Genomic DNA, 19758 nt, shown 5'->3' on the forward strand with positions numbered 1-19758 from the left:
AGGGAGCCTTTTGGTGTTCTCTCTGCTCGAGTCTGAAACCTTCCTAGACTGATGTGTTTAGCTTCTAATGGTGGTCGCAGTAGAAAATTACTCTGGCACTGCCCTTTTAAATTTGCTGATTTATATTATCTGAACTATATGCCCAGACTGTTCCTTASTTAAATTTACTCCATCTTGTTATACCTCACAATGATTATGTATAAGCTATTTATAGCATATGACATCCTTTAATAGGTGAYTCCAAATCTATAATATAGTCTCCCCATACACCTTGTGGAAATTTAATTTGAAATCTGAGATATAGGGACAGGGTCTATTCTCCATAAGAAGATATTGAAGTGTCATTTAACAGTCTGAAAATGTTGGCTATGCCCTTTTAGAAATATTCCTTGAAGTCTGAAGCTGCCTGTAAGTACAGCACTTGCCCTAGCTGAGGTTCCTGTTAGCCCCAAAGCACATAATAAGTCCTTATTCTTTATGCAGCTACTTTTAGACACATGAAAATGGCTCCAAGGATTATTATTTTCTGGAAGACTGAAGTATAAGTCTGGTTTTGGGATGGTCCCTGAGTTTGTATGCTGTGCTTGTAGGTGCAAAGACATATTAATGTCCCTGTACAGCTGCTTAAGTCAACTTTTTAGAATGGGTAACCCTGTTGTGTATGGGGAATATGTGGTTTTCCTAAAACACTAATTTCAAAAGCTCTTTAGCCTGTTATAGCTTAATAGCAYTTTAATGAAGCATGTTTGTTACACTTACAGACAACAAAAGTATTGATCATGAGTAATAAGCAAGTTAGTTCCATGGTAAATACTTCACCGTGTTGTCATCCTTCAAACTGTCTTGTACCAGCCCTGCTGCACTGTAAGTTCAGATTTGTATCAGACAAATATTTGATATTATGCCCTAATATAAATAATTATTCCCCGCTTTCCAAATGAAAAAAAGAAATCTTAAGACATTTATTTCTACTGATAGGCTATGCCGCRGTTTGCATTTTAAGTTTAGAGTTTTTATTTCATTTGAACAGACAACAGCAGGGCCAGCTGCAGGTGTAGGCAATGTAGACAGATTGCCTATGGATACAGATGTTCAGGGTGGCACAATGGGCCCAATAAAGAGCAGCTGAGTTCTGCTCTTTCCTCTGCCAAGGTCTTTCTCCTGTGGATACGAACACYATGCATTTGAGCTGTTCAAATCATGTGATCTCTGCCGTCTGAGAGCAAACTCTCTCAGCCTAATTTATACTTTTATACTGTAAGGATGTATGTATTACACTGCATATGTGTATGCTTTATACACTAAGACCGTGTATGCATCAGCAACAGTAGCAAACATGAAGTTCTGCCTCAGTCCTATTTCTGTCCCTTCCTTTGCCAGAGCAGCTGAGCCTGGGCAGCAGTGGAGGAGGTGTAAATGATGAGATGTTTGCTGCTTGAGGGGTAAGGAGTGTGGGCAAGGAGAGGAACAATCTCCTGAAACTAGAGACTGGAGGGCTGGGATCCAGTGACGGATGAAGTAGGCGTCTTAATTCTGCTCCARGTCATCCCAGACTGCACTGAGTGGTCTTGACAATGGATCTGCCTGCACCTCCCTCTCCTCTTTCCTCCACAYTCTCCTTCATGCACACCCACCTTCTACAATCTCCATGTTCTTTTGTACACAGATTCTAGTACTGCTGCAAAATTCAAATTTTCCTGTACATGAAGAAACCTCGAGTCAGTTCCAGAAACAAACAAAACCACTTGAAATTTTCCAATCTATATAGCAGATCACCTCAAGTTGTATGCTCTCTTCAAATACATGAGAAAGAAAAACTTCAAATAAAGGAAAAATAATCTAAAGATATACCCGTGGTAAATGAAATTAAGTGACATTCAGAATGGATGGCATCATGATGTGTATCCGGCATCAAGCTGTGTGTGCCATGGCCCKGCCCTGCTTTCCCTGGCCCACCACGGCTGTGCCTCTGCTCTGTCCCCACAGAGCAGCAGGACTGCCATCCTGCAGCTCCATCCGTGGGGGAGAGGCTGAAGAGGAAAGGCTGCAGGACATGCTGCTTTCCTCACAACTGCTCTCCCCCTTCATGAGCAAACTGCTGAAGGAAAWGGGAGTTAGTTCAGCTGTGAGGTCACTGAAAGTCTATGGAATCTAGAGGSCAGAAGTCCTTCTTCTAACAGATTTCACCAAACCTGCCTGACTCCAGTGTCCAAATGACCAAATACTACAGTGGCAACTGGTGGTGCTGTGAAATCTTTTTATAGGATAGTGAAAGGTTCGTGTTACCACCCACCAGTAAAGGCATTAAAGGCTTCCTTAGCTTATAACCAAGCATGCACAACCATTCTRTAAGTAACAGCTATAACAATGAATTTAATATTCAATCATAATTGTAGTCTGCAAAAATGATTTAAATGTTAATCTTGTCAGCATTTATATGCTGTCATCTACTTCTGATGTTTCTTTCCACACTCCAAAACAGATGGAGGAAAGCCGCCACTCCTAAGTTTAGACTTTTCTGTCTGTTCTTACTGTGAAAACTCTCAGGGCCATCTATTTTCTACTTTTTCTCCTACAAGCTATTTCCATTTCCCAGCTTAAGATCACTAGTTTAAAGATAGCTCTGATGCAATTATACCATCTGAGATCAACCTTCATATTCATCTGTTGTGAAGCCATCAGTATTCCCTTCATGTCAGTTATGTTGCTTGTCAACCTGTCATTCCAATTTTCCCTTACATTTCTTTACACGTTCATATGACTCACAACAGTTTCCCATCCCTAAGCCACTTACTTATATATAATATCACTTCTGTTTCTCCTTAACTCATTTTTTATGTGCTGCCACAGCTATACTTGATCATGACTGGGTAACTGATTTGTTCAACTGTCATTTCTAATAATTATTATTTTGCCTACTTTGTCTTCTTGTACTCTTTTTTTACATTATGTGTAAAACATAATTTTGCGGAGTTGGAGCTTATCTTTTTATCTTGCATCTTTGTAACAGTCCCTTTTTTAAGATTAAACAGTAAGTTTTAAGTCCAGTTTGGGATATTCTATAGAGTCTAGCAAAATAAATAATAACAGGTTGTAAGTGGAACTTTGATTGCAGCAGCAACAAAGCAGGGTSACACATAAAGGTTCACTGTTATGCTTTCTTTAAGCATCTGTTTTACTCTCAGGTTGCTCACATAAAGGCTTGGAGACTTTACCCTCATTTTTTGCCCATAAAATACAATTTTGCWATTATCTGCCAGTCATGCCTGGTGAATGATCCCCTTAATTTGTCTTACTCTTCATAACAGTAATTGCTGSTATTCTTTCTCCTGAACAGGAATTCATCCCACATCTTTCACACATTGCCATGATTATGCATTCTTCCCTCTGAAACATCCACCTTATATTTCCAGTTGGTGTGACACTGTATGTTACACATACAAGACCACTTGTTAACTTTTTCTAACTCCTTACCAGTTTTAAGCCTCAAATTCTCAAAGCTAAGCAACYTCCTAAATGACTGGGTTTACCAGAATTTTTTCCCCCTGAATCTWATTGCTCAATAATACCACTTCATATTTCTGTGGTGCTTTAATCCAGGAATCTCAAAACAACAGATACAATTTTACTCCCTGTGAAATATTATGCATTGTTGTGAATACAGTTTTTAAGTTAASGAAAACATGGTACAGAAAATTGTCTGGATTTCACAGGGTCAGGTAGGTATTCCTTGCCAACAATAATATTTTTAAAAAGCTGTCAGGTATAGTACCTTTAACTCTGCTGTGAGCTGTTTGCTGGTGGCATGATAATCCATGACCGTCTGTAACAGACCAGCCTCTAGTGCAGACATGACTGAAGCGTGTGACAGTGGTAGCCATTTTAATCAGGCTTCCTCCCCCTCTATCCCATGCCAGTACAAACATTTTTATGAGTACAGTTCATTATTTACTTTCTTTTTAATRGGCTTTTGCATTTTATAAAACTTCCTCTAGAGACAAAATCGTCTCTTACCTGAAGAAGGTAGTCAAAAGGGAGAATAGGAAAGTACTAAYCATATTTTCTTTCATTTCAAAGCAATGCCAGTTACAGTCATTTTCAATGAGAATATTTCTGCCAATGCTAATACACTTACACTGGACTACCAGMAGAAATAAATCAAGTTACCTGGTTTTATACAGTCAATTTGAGAACAAAATTGGCCTACTGTGTCAAAAGTGAAAAACTAACCTTATTATAGATGCTTTTACTTCTTTTCCAATGCTGTGGTTCAATTTCATTCAATCAAGACATAATACTGAATCAAAATGTTAAAAAATATGTATCAGGATTGTCATAGTTCTTCCTCTGCACATGATTATGCAACTACTAATGTTAAAATATAACTTTTTTTTACCTCATGCACACCACAAATGGAACGTTTTCGCTTACTATTTGGCTGTGAGAGGAAGTCTCCAAGGTTAGCAAGTTGTTGAATCCTAATTCACAGCTCGGTTAACTGGAAACTGCAAACTTCCTGTGGTTTCCATGAGTTCCAGCATGCTTCCCGTTATCTTGCTACGTGGCACAGCATGTGCTGGTTACCATCAGCAGCAGATGCTTGTGCCCCCTGACCGTGGCCATGGTGGCTGCCAGCCACTGCTGGGCTGCATGGATTGTTGTGCACTGACTTTGCTACTCTCTGGAGACTCGGGAAATGCAGCAGGGAGCTGTGGCACCTTTCAGCACTCAGTGTCTTGCTTTTTGGATTTGTTACACCATTCAAAGGGGAATGTTTCACGAGGCAGTAGTCTTGAATTTGTTATTAATTTCACCTAGATTTAGATAAAAAGAGATTGAAGTATTTATTCGTAACAATGGTTTATATTAGACTTAGGTGGGGAAGCAAAAGGAAAGCGCTTACATACTATTCATATTATTTTCATCTGATTTACCACACTACCCCAGATGTCAAGACTTCTGTGGTCTTAGATAYCTTGTGTTCATGTTACATCACTGGAAAATCCCTCTTTTGATGTAGCATGTTAGCTTTTATAGCCAATTTTTTGGTAATTTTTTTTTAAGATTTGAAATCTTCCTGAAGAGGTCCACAGAGATTTGATCTTATTCAACAAATTTTGTCTCACTTTTAATGCAAGAGATACTCTGGCCATTTAAAAGAATTTAAACAAGTGGTGCTTAATTTCCCAGAAAATRTGACTGCCTCTTCATTAGACTGGATGCCTTCCATCCTAATTGGCTGTTCATTTAATGACTGCTTGCCTTTAGAAAGGCTGTATCTTGTCCTTTCAAACACTTGCTAATTCTGATGTTTCACTATAAAGTGTTTCCCCTATTGAACCTTCATTCTGTGTCAGTCTTTCTAACAAAAAACACCTGATACAAATATCTACATGAGGTAAATGTATTTATCTCATTCGTGGGTACTGATTGAACAGTTAGCTATGAGACACAACAGTTAACTAAGATTCTGGGAGGGCAATCACCCACACGTTTCCTGGCTTTTTAAAATAAGATTTTAATAAAGATAAATAAGATTTTGGACTCAGTCTCTAAATAAATCAAACTGACTTAACCTGCTTTGAATCYACAGAATGAGGTCAGAGGTTGGCTGTGTTGTCCATTTAAAAATGGACAAATAATTGTGTATGTGTACATATATATTAAAAAAAAATGTAGCTGTTTGGCGGTTTTTTTCTTACTCACCAAATGAAAATGTTAGAAATAAAGTCTAATCTTGAAGTGTACAATTTTTGTGTCTTAGTGGAAAAAACAGACATTTTAGGTCAAACAAAAATGCACAYTTGTGATACATTTGCATATTTATACATTGTTCAAATGAAACTGATTGATGCCAATTATTTGTGAATCTGACAGCTTTGCCCTGCTTCAGCTATACTGATATTACTGGCTGACAAAATAAACTAAATTTAGCAGGTGAAAAATATTTATTCAGTAGTTGTAACAGACCCAAGTCTCAAAAAAATCATTACAATAATAAAGAATTGGGTTTTGACAGCTGAATCACTGACTGGAAACAATTGTTTGGAAAAAAAAGAGCAATTTTTTATAAACATAGTCAGTGGTTTACAGTAAAAGGCATTTCCCCAGAATAGCTTAAAAAATCAACCATTCAGATGCACTGCCACAAACTAAAGAACTTAGAAGTTAATGTTTTTACTTAATGTTTTGATTAGGCACTGTCTCTCCAGCTGTTTGAATGAAGCAATAACAAGTTTCAAAGTACACATGTCTCTAATTATGCTGAATGATTTTTAAAAAAAMCAACTTCCTTCTTAGTAATCTAAATATATGCATTACTGTTATTCCTTAGAGTTTTTTTCCTTTTGTTTGTTTGTTTGTTTTTCTTACATATGAGAATAGCATGCAAAACTTACTACCTCTCTAATTTACAGCACTGGAACAGTCATGAACAATCACATTTGCTTACTTCTTCTACTGTAATACTGAAATTTTAGCTATTATTTAGTAAATCCCGAAATTCCAACTTCCAAAATGATTGCATGTGATTGCAGGGGGAAAAGAAGGGCACTTGTATTGTAGTCCTACAGCCCACAGTGAGGTTCCCTCTAGGAGAAGAATTGTGCAATACAAGTTCATCTTTGGAAATAAGAAAATGTTAACCTCTTCCTTTTATTATCTCCTCATTTTTAAAAATGTGTTGCAAATTTTCTATTATTTACAAATGCCAACTTAATTTCTCCACTCATATAAATGGGTAAAGCTTAGATATCCAAATTATCTTGACAACTTGCGACGTCCTCTTTTTGGCTCCAGCTGTTGCTCTCCATTAAGATTTAGCTCTGTTGCATTTAAAAAATTATAATTTTAAAACTATCAATGGCCAACTTGGACAAGAATGTAAAACCAGCTGGTGATTTTTCTTCTAAATTCTTCCACATTTTCCATCCTCTCTAATTGAAAACATTTTTTATCTTATTTGCTGTACTTGGGCAAAAAATATTTTTCAACATGTTAAATTTTCCTTACCCAGTATCACTAAAATAATTGAATTATAGCATTTTAAAGCCACGGTGTCCCTGCAAGTCCAAGTTTGTTGTAATTTATCTTAATCTATTTTTATTTATCTATTGTAATTCCTTATAACATTTTGGTACCACCATATCTACTCTTAATATAAGGCCTGCCAATGAAACACATGCATTAGGGGGCTAAACACTTGCATGTTATGAATGCAGATTTTGCAGAAAGAGTGAAGGGATCCCTCTGGCATGTGATAACAGCACCTCCATCAGTCTCTATCGGATGTAGTCTGCACTTTGCARAAATAAATGCACTAAACATCAAACTGTCAGGCTTTTATTCCACAAGCAGGTAACGGATTCTTTACACTTCTGTGAGGAATTTGGGCATCCCTGAACAAATTCTGTTCACCAAGTTAATTGCCATGAACATGAAAATTTTAAATGAAGTGRTGAGAAGCAAAAGTCTTTTTGAAAGTGTTAAAACTAATCTTCTGTTAAAAATGCAAATACAAAAAATCTTCTAGGAAGGTCTGACTCTGACTTGAATCCAGAGAATTTGAATATATCTGATTTCAGGGAACTTAATTCTTTTTCCTTTTTGCTTAATATATATTGGAAAACTGGATCATAGGTAAAGTGTTCTGATGACTTCAGTACTGTTTTGGACCTGAAATATAAACCAGTTAAATACAAATTTATTTGCTTTTGCTGTTTATTACCATAATTCATAATTTTATTATTCTTTTTTTCTTAGTTCTACTGACTGCATTATTGCTATTTAAACACATTGAATGAATTATTTTCTCTTTGTTAATAYTTATCAGCTATTGTAGCTGTCTTCAGAATAGTTAGTAAATAACACAGCYTACAGATGAAACATTCCTTAAAAACAAGATGCTGTACCCTCTTGTGCTCAGCGATACAACTAATTAATGTTATTTAAAAATATTGGCAATATGAGTTGCATGATCCAGCTTGTGAGCTGATGCTGCAGGATACAAAGTGGAAGAAAGTTCTTCTAGTGAGTGGCTCCCTGGAAGTTGGTAGATCAGGGGTGAGAGTGTTAAGTCCTCAAGAGTCTCCAGCTGCTGTTGTTAATTTATTTTGCACAGCCCTCTGACTACAGACGAGTCATTASTGGTCTACAGCTCCTGCCCAGGGCTTAGTTACTCGTATATGTTTTCTACCACATGCCAGGGTCTATTCTGCTGCTTCTCCTTCGTAGTCTGGATCTCATCCAACACCCACCTTGTATCATGTAGAATCACTGGATAGCCTGGGTTGGAAAGGACTCTAAARATCATCTAGTTCCAACCCCCCTGCCATGGACAGGGATGTCTTTCCTAGACCAGGTTGCTCAAAGCCCCATCCAGCCTAGTCTTGAACACTTCCAGTATTGGGGCATTTATAGCTTCCATGGGCAACCTGTTCCAGTGCCTGACCACCCTCACAGTAAAAAAATTATTCCTAATATCTAATCTAAACCTATTATCAGTTAGAATCCATCCCCCCTCTTCTGTCACTACACATTCTTGTAGAAAGTGTCTCTCCATCGTTCTTGTAAGCTCCCTTCAGGTACTGGAAGGCCACAATTAGATCACCCCTAAGCCATCTCTTTTCCGGGCTAAACAATCCCATCTCTCTCAGCCTYGCCTCATAGGAGTTTCCAACAGGTCTCACATTCTTTCGCACCACTGGGCTCACCTGACAGCGCTCATTAATACCGTAAATCATTAACGAAACAAATGCAGTACATCACGCACTGCGGCGTTGAGTATTTGTTTATTGATCTGCATTATCGCAGCGAGCTCCGCAGCTTTTCAGATCCGCTGTGGATCCGATTTCGGCTCGCTCCCAGGGCACAGCCCGAGAGTAAAGAGAGCGATCCGCACGGCCCGGGCTGGGCTGGCAACCACACAGGATCCCAGAACCAGTCAGAACCAGTGGAAAAGACCTCCGAGACCATCGAGTMCAACCTGTGACCCAACACCACCACGTCACCCAGACCATGGCACTGAGTGCCACATCCAGTCCTTCCTCAAACACTTGCAAGGACGGTGACTTCACATTCCCCTGGGCAGCCCATTTCAGTATCTAATCACYTTTCCCGAGAAGAAATTCCTCCTAACGTCCAACCTAAACCTCCCCTGGCGCAGCTTGGGGTTATATCCTCTCGTCCAGTCGCAACGGGAGGGGACATGCCGCGGTCGGGCGCGGCGGCGCGGTAACTTCCCGCGGAGGGACGCACCCACCCCGGCGACTGACTCGGGAATGACTCTACATGTCCCTAAACCTGTACCGGTACGTGCAGGTCCATCTCCCGCCTCCATCCCCCGTCCCCGTCCCGTCCCCGCCCCGGCCGTGTCCGCGTTTCCGGGCGGCGAGCAGCAGTGCGCAGGCGCGGAGCAGTCCTGACCGCGGCCCCGCCCCCGGCCCCCGGCCCGCCGCGTGTGGCGCGCGCGCGTGGCGGCCGCGGCGGGATGTTTGTGGCGCGCAGCATTGCCGCGGATCACCGCGACCTCATCCACGATGTGTCCTTCGACTTCCACGGGCGCCGCATGGCCACCTGCTCCAGCGACCAGAGCGTCAAGGTGAGCGGGGAGTCGCCGGGCCTGGTGCTGGGGCAGTGYCGCGCCACCGGCCCTGCGCGGCCTATCGCGCTGCGGGCGCGGCCCGGCCGGGCCAGGGCACAACCGAGGGCTCGGTCCGCGGGAGATCCTGGAGCGGTGTCGGGACGTGCGGGTAGATCCTGGAGTGGTGTCGGGAGGCGTTCGGACACAATGTACGTTGTGTTTGTGTGCGAGCGAACGCGTGTAAACACGGGAGCTCCGCTTTCGACCCATTCCCTAAAACTATCCCGACTGCTGTGGCTGCTGYCGTGCCGCTTTTATTATTTATTCAGCTGAAAAAATATATACTTATTAAAGAATATTAAAGAAAGAAACTACTACTTCGTAAAGTATAAATAGTCTATATTTGTTATGGGGAGAAGGTGCCGTTGAAGTGCCAATAACCAAAAAGCTAGAATGTTCCGTCTGTGCCCTGGCAGATTAGGGAAAGTGTAAAATAGTAGAAGGCTTAATTTTAACGTTCCTTTAGAGATAATAAAGTAGTGCTTTATATTTACTTAAATGAAAAAAATGAGTGCTTTTTCCGTTTATTGTTCTTMGTGAGAAGATGGACAAAAAGTTAGGAGTCACGTAGATAGATTTAAGGGATGTAATTAGCAGAGAGCAGTAATGTTTTTTGTTAAGTCCAGATAAATGGTTGAGAAAGTAGTTTTTTGGTAGAAAGCTGTGTCTTATGTAGGCCAGGCTTAAAAACAAGGGAGCACCCCTTTCTCCCTGACCACAGACTACAAAGCAAATAACCAACCACAACATTAAAACGGTCCTCCAAAAAGTAATCCAAAAATATGTGGATCTTTGGTTTGGACTGATTACTCAGTTTGCAATTTTTAAGAAAGATGCCAAGAGGTAGGTTGAACACAGAAACTATATTCTTTAGCAGTGTAATGTTACTTTCCAGTCGTAACTGAATYCTTTATGAGACTATTTAGAAGTTTTCCTCCAACCACAGGGTCAGCGTGACCCAGGCTGTTTTAGAGGTCCAGAGTGGTAGAAGTGTGGTGACTTTCAGTGAAGCTTTTAAAGTGAATGAGTTACAAACGGAAATGGATATCAGGCAATGTCTTTCGTTTCGTTACATTTGTGACTTTCAACATAGTTTTTCAGTGAAGAAGTTCATAAATATAAAGATGTATGGGAAATCAGGAAAGCAGAAGGTTCAGTGACTTGCATGTGTTTGTAAATCAAGGCAGAAATCTTACAAAGAGAAACAAGATCTGTTCCCTGACTGCTCTGACACCTGTTTTGCTGTACTGCTCTGCTTTCGGGACGAGTGCTGGGAGCTGCATTAGGATTTTCCAACCAGAGCTGAGCACGTGAGGATACTCAGGGCTCTAGAATTAAACAGAATAGCGTAGTTGGGGAACAGAGTGAATGAAGTATTGAGAATGGTGATAATTTTGCTTCTATGTATGTTATTGTTTAAAAAAAGATGGAAGTCATGCTGTAGTGGATTTTGCAGGTGGTGCCTTTTCTCCCTACTTGTAGTAGGGATATTTTCAAGGCTGAGTAAAATGCAGTTGTGTACTGAACCAGGTACTGTTTTTTTGATGAAAATGTTTAGTGCAGGGAAGTGTGTGTATATTTTTATTTTTATTATATATGTGTTTATGTATTATATATATATGAATGGCTGTGTCTTTAAACTGCTAGTCAGTACACTTTATTTACAGATTGTATATTGTATTTTGATTTCTCAATAGGTCTGGGACAAAAGTGAAAATGGAGATTGGCATTGCACCGCCAGCTGGAAGGTTTGTAATTGTAAAAATTACACAGACATAACCATCATTTCTCTTTCATTTTTGARGAAACATGCTTCATTTCTGCTGAGTTTTAAAGTAGAAATGCTTTTGGCTTGCTGTAGATTCCATATACCTTGTGTAAAATACTCTTTCCTTGCTTTTGTGAAACATCTCTAGTGCCTCTCACTTAAAGCAGAGGCTAACATGCAGTCTGTTCTTGTTAGTACTTAGTTGTGTTGGCAGACTYTGGTATCAGGAAACATAGCAGTGACTGGTGTTTAGGGAGTTGAAAACAATGCCTWCATTTTTAATTGAATATTTCCCTTTTGCATATAGTAAGACTTAAAAAAAATAAAAGGGGAAAAATTAAAAGGAAGATGTCTGACTATTGAATGTTACAACATCTGGCCTCTGGTTTTTGTTCTCCAAAACCTKTCTGAGAACTGTGTCCTGTAGTCTCTGCTTCAGCTGGTCAATTAGTGCATTCAACTTCTGAGTTGCTCTTAAACTTGTATTTAATAGGACCACAATGCATTCATCCCAGTAAATGGAAATGCAGGRGAGGCTTTTGAATTCCCCGTCTCTAAGAAAGGAATGTTGACTAGGTATGAAAGAGGMGCTTCATATTAAAAAGAAGATTAATAATGCTTTGCAAGTGCTTTTGGAAAGWACAGGCGAGGTAGAAGTGAGCATGGTAATGGCTGAAATTTGACTGAGAACAAAGCTGTACATTTTGCATCAAGGCAGAATCAAAGTTTGGAACTTAAACTTTGATTAAACTTAAACAAGGATAGATAATGCCTTGAAATACACTTGTAACAATTGTCTTTTGAACACTAAATGGTAGCACCAAAACTTTGCAGTCTTGCTTGCAATAAAGAACTGCAACAGCTGCTTTGTAACTTTGTATAAAAGAACGTTGGTTTCAAAGGAATGGTGTTACTAATTCCTAGAATTCCCTCCTGCTGAAAATACGTGGTCCCTCGGACTGAAGCAGTAGTAAGTATGCTTGTCCACAATGTTTTGATGTTATCTTGCAGACACATAGTGGATCTGTGTGGCGTGTGACATGGGCCCATCCGGAATTTGGGCAGGTCCTGGCTTCCTGCTCATTTGATAGAACAGCAGCTGTATGGGAAGAAATAGTGGGAGAGTCAAATGATAAACTCCGAGGCCAGAGTCACTGGGTGAGACTTCTTTTCTGTTACTATAAAGKTCCTGATTTTGACTATGTTTTGTCTATTTGTGGCCATATTCCAACATAAAGTACAAATTTTTAAAACATTTGAGGAAAACAGCTAAAACTGGCTACATTCAGACCAATTGCTTTCATTATTTTCCATGTTTTATAATAAGATGTTCCCTGGCAAACAACTTGCAGACATGAATTCCCATCTACAGTAGAGTTAAAGTTGTGGGGTTTCTCTTTGACGAGAGATCCTTCAAAATAACACTGGCTGTTCTTGCTTATCTTTCAAACAGTATATAAAGTTGGGGGGACGGATCTTTTTGGTGGAMGATGTAAGCAATCCTATGAAATGGTGTCAGATGTTGATTATCCTTCCTTAGGGAATAAAGTTTTGATGGAAATTTCTGCAGGTCAAGAGGACCACTCTAGTAGACAGTAGGACATCAGTTACAGATGTGAAGTTTGCTCCCAAGCACATGGGTCTTATGTTAGCAACCTGTTCAGCAGATGGAGTTGTAAGGATTTATGAAGCTCCAGATGTGATGAATCTCAGTCAGTGGTCACTGCAACATGAAATCTCGTGTAAGCTCAGCTGCAGTTGTATTTCTTGGAATCCTTCAAGGTATGTTATTAAAATGATAGGGTTTACTTTATGACTGTAGCAGGAAGGCTGAACTGCTTTGATTTCTGTTTGTCCAGAAGCACTTAACAGCTTTCTGTGTAGATGCAGTGTTGTGTCCTGCTAATCCAATTACTGTTCTATTCATTAGCACTAGTCTGTGCTGAAGGTTCAGAGTACAGGCATTCATTTCAATGCATGGGATAGGATAAAAGTTGATTCTAAATCTAGAATTCATCTACATTTAGTTTGGGTGATTTGTCTTCCAAAACCTTACTAAAATAATACTAAATCCATCATTAAAAGCACTGCAAAGAACTCTGCTATGAAACTTGGGGCAAATACTACTCTGCAGATGCTTATAGAAAGCCAATTCTTCTCTCTGAGATCATCCTCTTGAATTGCTAAGTAATATTGCCTAATGATTTCACCTTGTTGAATGTATCAAATGGCTTTCAAAACAACAGAATGAAGATAGTGTTAACTGTAAATAGCATTTAACTCCTGTTTCTTTGTGATTTTTATCTTGTGGTGTTTTGTTTTCTTTATAGATAATGTGTTTGAAATTTGTCTYGTGGCTTGGTGTACTTTCTGTGGGATCATTTGTAAATATAACAATATTTGTTTTCACCTTTTAGCTCTCGAGCACATTCTCCAATGATAGCTGTAGGAAGTGATGACAACAGTCCAAATATACTGGCTAAGGTTCAAATTTATGAATACAATGAAAACACCAGGTATGTTAGCTAACAGTATATAACATTTGTGGGATCAAAGTTGTTTATAATATATGGCCTTTTATTCCTGTCATTAGATGTGAAGTGRAGTAGTAAATAATATGTTAATTTTGTTTCTGAGACATTGGGTGGGAAAAGAGAGGGAGACCTCAGAATGGTACTGATGTTAACAGAAATTATGTTGATAATTTTATTCTATGTCAGTATAGAAGTGCCAGTGTTGTTGCCAGCATTTTAAAAGGAAAGTTGTTGTTTCTGTGTCTGCTAAATTGTATGTTTAATTTTGCATAAGGAATTGACAGATGAAATTTCAATTGTGTTGCACCAGGACCTGTTTTGTTCAAAGCCACCTTACAATGATTTTAAAGGCATAACTATAGTGACAGAAAGTAGTGACACTAGTGACTAGTGTTCTGTCAAAGTTCAATTTGTACAGTCAAGAGTTCATAGACCAGAAAAAGCCAGGAAGTCTGTGCACCACCCCTTTCAATTAAATGATAACAGAGAAATTGTGTTTGATTGGGAGTGATTGATGTGGGAAAGGAGCCAAAGTGTTCTGTGGATTTTATGCCTGGCTTCAGGCAATGCTTCCAATGCATTACCAGTAAAGTTACTGTAACTTACTAAGAAAATGGAATATGTGTTTATCATACAGCAGAGGAGGCAGACAGTGGTCTGCTTAAAGGCAGGGAAAATTTAGTAAGTTACTGAGATGCAAATTCCCTTTAGATTTGTGAATGGAAATTATATGAATGGAAATCCTTGTATTTCCTTTCCCTTTTATTTACTAGACAAAAAATGTTCTTAGACAAAAGATGTTCTTTGTACTGCAATTCTTGCTTTTTTGTATGACTTAGCATACTGTAGCATACTGTACTTAGTGGCTACTGTATCTGTATATTCAATTTCTGAAGAAATCTGCTCGAAATTATTACTTAAATTTATGTTAAAAAAGTACTTTTTTTTGCAAGTCTTATCATGTACTTCACTCTTTTTTCCATTTCGACTATATCTGGTTTATATAATTTTCATCACTGGCAATTTTCATGGCCTTAAACGTTAGTTTCTTGTTCTGTACAGGAAATATGCAAAAGCAGAAGCTCTGATGACAGTCACGGATCCTGTGCATGATATCGCCTTCGCTCCAAATCTGGGAAGATCCTTCCACATCTTGGCTGTAGCAACCAAAGATGTGCGAATTTTCACACTAAAACCTCTAAGGTGAGCTTAAGAGGAAGACAGCTTGGTGTGATGTGATGCATACTATACAGTCTTGTTTGAATAGTCTCTGCAAAGTGAAAGCAATAACTTACTGTATGCAGGATTGTTTTTGGCAACCTGATTTTTAAGGTGACAAGACTGAGTGTGTGAGCATGTCTATAATTTTGTCTGAATACGTAATCTAGTGACAGTTGTTAYATGAACTTGAAAGATGTCCTCCCTGACATCATGTTCAAGCCCAGACCTTTGAGCAGTTGTGTGTACTCTCACTTTTCTCTTAAACAGGAAAGAGGTGACTTCATCAGGAGGATTAACAAAGTTTGAAATTCATATTGTGGCACAGTTTGATAATCACAACTCTCAGGTGTGGCGAGTGAGCTGGAATATTACAGGCACAGTGCTTGCCTCCTCTGGTGATGATGGCTGTGTTAGGCTCTGGAAGGGTAAGCACTGAAACACATTAACTTTGTAATCTGATGAATATATGTGAGAAATTGTACTGAAAAAGTAATTTTGGAACGAGTATTCATTAGGTTTGTGAGAGGTAGATATTTTTTTCTGTATTTCTGTTCAGGAAAAATAGAATTCAGAAATTCTTTTATTTGCTGGAACACTTGCATGATWTAGGCTGCTGTGAATAGTTGTTACTGTACTCTGAAATTGTTTCACCAGACTACAGCTACATAAAGTTATTATTTTAAAAAGTAAGATAGATAATTTCCTGCTGCTAAACCCAGAAAATCTACATTCAGTCATAATGTCCAGGCAAGGTGGCTTTTTCCTGTTTACATTTAAAAAAAAAACCAAACAAACGAGTGCGCTCCACTCCATGAATCAAACAAAAACAAAATTTAAAAAAAACAAAAAAACAAAACAAAACAAAAAAACAAACAAAAAAAACCCCAAAACCCCAAGAACCACCCCCCCCCAAAGTCAAAACCTAAATCCCCACAACAGCAACAAAAACCCACTGGCAGTTTCCTTACACATTCTCATTTGTTCCTCAGCATTTTAATAGAGGAAATTGAGTTTTAAATTACGTACAGGCAGAGAGTATCAGGCAGTTAAAAGGCCAGATTCTCAGCTGTTTGGAATTTATATATTGATATTGAAGCTCAGTTCTGATTGACACCATGTGTGTATAGCAGTTGAAACGTATTTGTAGGAAAAGTTGAGCTTCAGAAGAGAAACTAACAGTTTCTGTATATCTGTATTTGCAGCTAATTACATGGACAACTGGAAGTGTACTGGTATACTGAAAGGTAACGGGAGTCCAGTGAATGGTAGTTCTCAGCAGGGAATTTTTAATGCCTCTCTAGGTTCAGCCAATACAAGTCTACAGAATTCACTAAATGGATCATCTGCCAGCAGGTAGGTTAATTAGTAGAGACTGATTTTCAGTAAATAGTATTTTCTCTGCATCTTCTTAATTTCATTTAGCTCTCATATTTGTTTTACGAGTTTTTAAAGTGCAATGTCATTTATTGCATGAGTACATCTACACGCTCTTCTGGTTTTGCTCTGAGGTATTGTCTGTTATGGCAGTGTAAAGAGGAAAATGAACAAAACACTAAGTCATACTGAATCAGTCTGTATAAATGAGCAACGTAAACAACTATTTTCACTTTAAATCCTTTCGCATTATTTAAAACAACGTTTCTGAAATAGTCTCAAAGAAGGAGAAGCTTCGTCATACTGGTGTGTAACTCCCCATTTGTTTTAAATACATGTTTAAAAGTGATGCAAAAATACCAGCAAAAAAATTCTGTTTTTCACTGGGATAATGTAGCAGAAGGGAAGGAGGAAAAGCTACTTCATAATTTATGGTTTCAACAATCAAATGTTAGTGTTAGTTTGCTTGGTTTTTTCAGGTATGTAGCATCAATTGAGTAAAAGTTTTGTGGTTTTTTTAAGCTTCCTCATATGGCATTCATATTGCAGATAATTTGCCTTAATCTCTGTTAGGTTTTTATTCTGTAATAATTGCTGTTTAGTGGGTAAGTTTTACTGCTTCTTCTGAAAAACATTTCAATTTGTGCACACTGAAATGTAGAAATATGCTGAGACCTGCATCTGCGTGGTGCAGCATGTACAATCAGCTTTACAGTACTGTAAGTCCTATGTAAGGGTGAGATCTGGCCAGATTCTATAGTAGCAGTTTCCAAGTTTTGTGGCCACCTTTATTTGTTTCAAATGCCTTGGGAAAGCTTCCCTTTCCATCCATGTGCAGCTACTCATGTAGGGATTTTTTCTTTTGGAATACTTATCAGTAAAGTTTGCTTTTGGAGAGTAGCCCCAGCCTGCCCCCTCCTTCCCTTTCAGCAGTTAATCCTAAATGGCAATTCAAGATGCCTAACCTTGTTGAACGGAGAAGGATTTTCACATTTTCCTCACAAGATAAATGGGAGTACAAGAGGTGGTGATGGGCCTGATCTTTACAAGAAGGGGCAGAAGAATGATGTGCATTGTGGTTCCAGGCTCTGCTTGCAATGGAGCAAATGAAATGTAGCCATGCCTTGGAAATGGTATATCCAGAGCTGTACAGCTGTATTTGCTTGGGTTCCTGTTGGGAACTACAGGCTTAAACTCCTTTAGCATAGGGTGTGGTTTTACAGTCTCCTTATCTAAGACTGCTGCCAGGAAGATTACCCTTGCCCTCCCCACTCCACCCTACTTCATTCCATGGGTGACCCTTCTCTTGTCCCTGAACTTGGTAAGCCATTGTGAAACTGAAACTTCTAGCACTGTTTTATACTCCCTCCATTGCTATGTGTTTTGGAAGGTGTTTTGTTTTGTTTTTTAATAAATTATTCTTGCCTTCAATTTGTAACAAAATGTGAATTCCAGAATAAGTCAGTGGCTGTGGAATTTCCAGACATGGTGTCTTTTCCTAGGATTGAGCCTTACTATAAAAGATACACACTTAACTATATGTTTTCTTCTGTAATGATATTGGCTTGAATTCTCTAAGTGCAGTTGCTAACTTCTGTTAAGTATTTAACATGCTGATAAAGATTTATGTATAGACATTTGACTAAATAGGTATCCTACACGTAATTTATTTTGTCTCTAACTGTACGTGCTACGTTTCATGTCTATATAGTTAAACACTTAAAACAGCTAAAGCACAGGTAGATTTAAAAAAGATTGTAAAAGCACAATGACCAAACTGGATTTGTACTCAAAATAAATTTCAGAACAGGTGATGTAGATTGTTGGGAAATAAACAAGTAGGGCTGTATTATTATGTTGATGTAATTATGTGTCGAGATTTATGATACAATTTCCATTCTCCATTTGTATTATGTCCTTTTTAACAGAAAGCAGAGCTGATACCAAGCTAACTGGAGTAACTTTGGTGTTTTGCTGCTTGTTGCATGCACACAGGAATGGAAAACGAACTTCTTTTTCCCCTCCCCAACGCCGTTTGACCTCTCCCAAGACACCAGCAGCCTGCTAACTACTAAATGCTGTTCAAAAAGCCTTTTTAAAACACGTTGTGTGTGTTTTTTGTACTAGCCTGCACAGTTTGATACTGATGGAATGCCTGATAGAAAAATATKTGGAGAGGCACCTGGTTTGGAAAACACATAAACAACCCACCCAAACCCCAAAACTTCCATCAGAACATATTTTTGAAAGCTTGTTAAATTAAAAGATAGTTCATGATYAAAAGCAAGAATTTTTGTCCTTGATTGGGATGGGAGGAGGGAAATGACCATTACAATAAYTTTCATTAAAATTGTTTTGAGAACCAATTTGTTTTGTATTTCAGAGTGTTCAGCATTTGATTAAGGTTCCTAAACATTACTAGGTTGTAACTGCTTTGTAATATATGCAACTGTTCATTTTAAAGGAATRAGAAAACTGTTTTGACAATTGTACAGATGATGGCTTTTAGCAGTTTGGTATTGCTTCATTTATATTCTTTAGTATGACTWCAAATAAATGTTTTATAAGTACTATCGTACTTTCTTCATCTTAAGAGAAGTACTTTTTCTGATATGTATTTGTACATTCTTATGGTAATAATTACATGGAGTACTTAACTTCTCTAAACATAATATCCTTAAAAAAATATAAACACTTTAGCCATACAAGGATATAAACCAAAATGCAGCTTGTTGTCAATTGTCCCATATTTCCAATTATTAACTAGTATCTAGTTCCTTGATGTAAGTCCACAGAATTGTAAACAAGACAGAAAATATCTGTAGGTATCTAAATAATTATACTAAAATGCACGAGTGTTACGGGTAAGTTCTAATAAAAACAGCAGCAAAACAACATGGAGTGGCATAATTCTCAATCTTGCGTTCACTAAGAATCTTGAATTTACTCTGAGAATTTTGCAGAAATATGTAAATAGATACAAAGACTGTATTCAAAGTAGTTATTCTCTGTAAATGTATATTATTAATGTAAAAACAATGAGGTTTTTACGTCTATTTTAGAAATGCTGTCAAGTTAATCTGAATTAGACRCATATGCAGAAAATGTACTTTGATAATATTTAATGTATATTTTGTGTCAYGAACAAAGCATTACTGAAAGCTGTTAGCAAGTCACAGAAATTCTGTGAGAATGAAAGCCTGTTAATAGCTGTACTACAC

The 19758-nt window shown here is 38.4% G+C and overlaps 1 protein-coding gene across 1 annotated transcript in view; it reads left to right on the forward strand.

Moving 5' to 3' along the window:
- Positions 1–9431: 9431 nt before the first annotated feature.
- The window catches only part of CEP192 (centrosomal protein 192), a 70880-nt gene continuing 60553 nt past the window's right edge, over positions 9432–19758 (forward strand). The window contains exons 1-8 of the mRNA XM_057368969.1: positions 9432–9598; positions 11338–11388; positions 12420–12566; positions 12979–13190; positions 13826–13924; positions 15005–15145; positions 15431–15588; positions 16366–16516. Coding sequence (XP_057224952.1) covers positions 9488–9598; positions 11338–11388; positions 12420–12566; positions 12979–13190; positions 13826–13924; positions 15005–15145; positions 15431–15588; positions 16366–16516 — 1070 coding nt within the window. The 5' untranslated portion in view covers positions 9432–9487. The remainder of the gene's footprint in view (positions 9599–11337; positions 11389–12419; positions 12567–12978; positions 13191–13825; positions 13925–15004; positions 15146–15430; positions 15589–16365; positions 16517–19758) is intronic.

The sequence above is a fragment of the Malurus melanocephalus genome, unplaced genomic scaffold (genome assembly GCF_030028575.1).
Source record: "Malurus melanocephalus ecotype Western Australia unplaced genomic scaffold, MMel_1.1 scaffold_99, whole genome shotgun sequence".
Lineage (NCBI taxonomy): Eukaryota > Metazoa > Chordata > Aves > Passeriformes > Maluridae > Malurus > Malurus melanocephalus.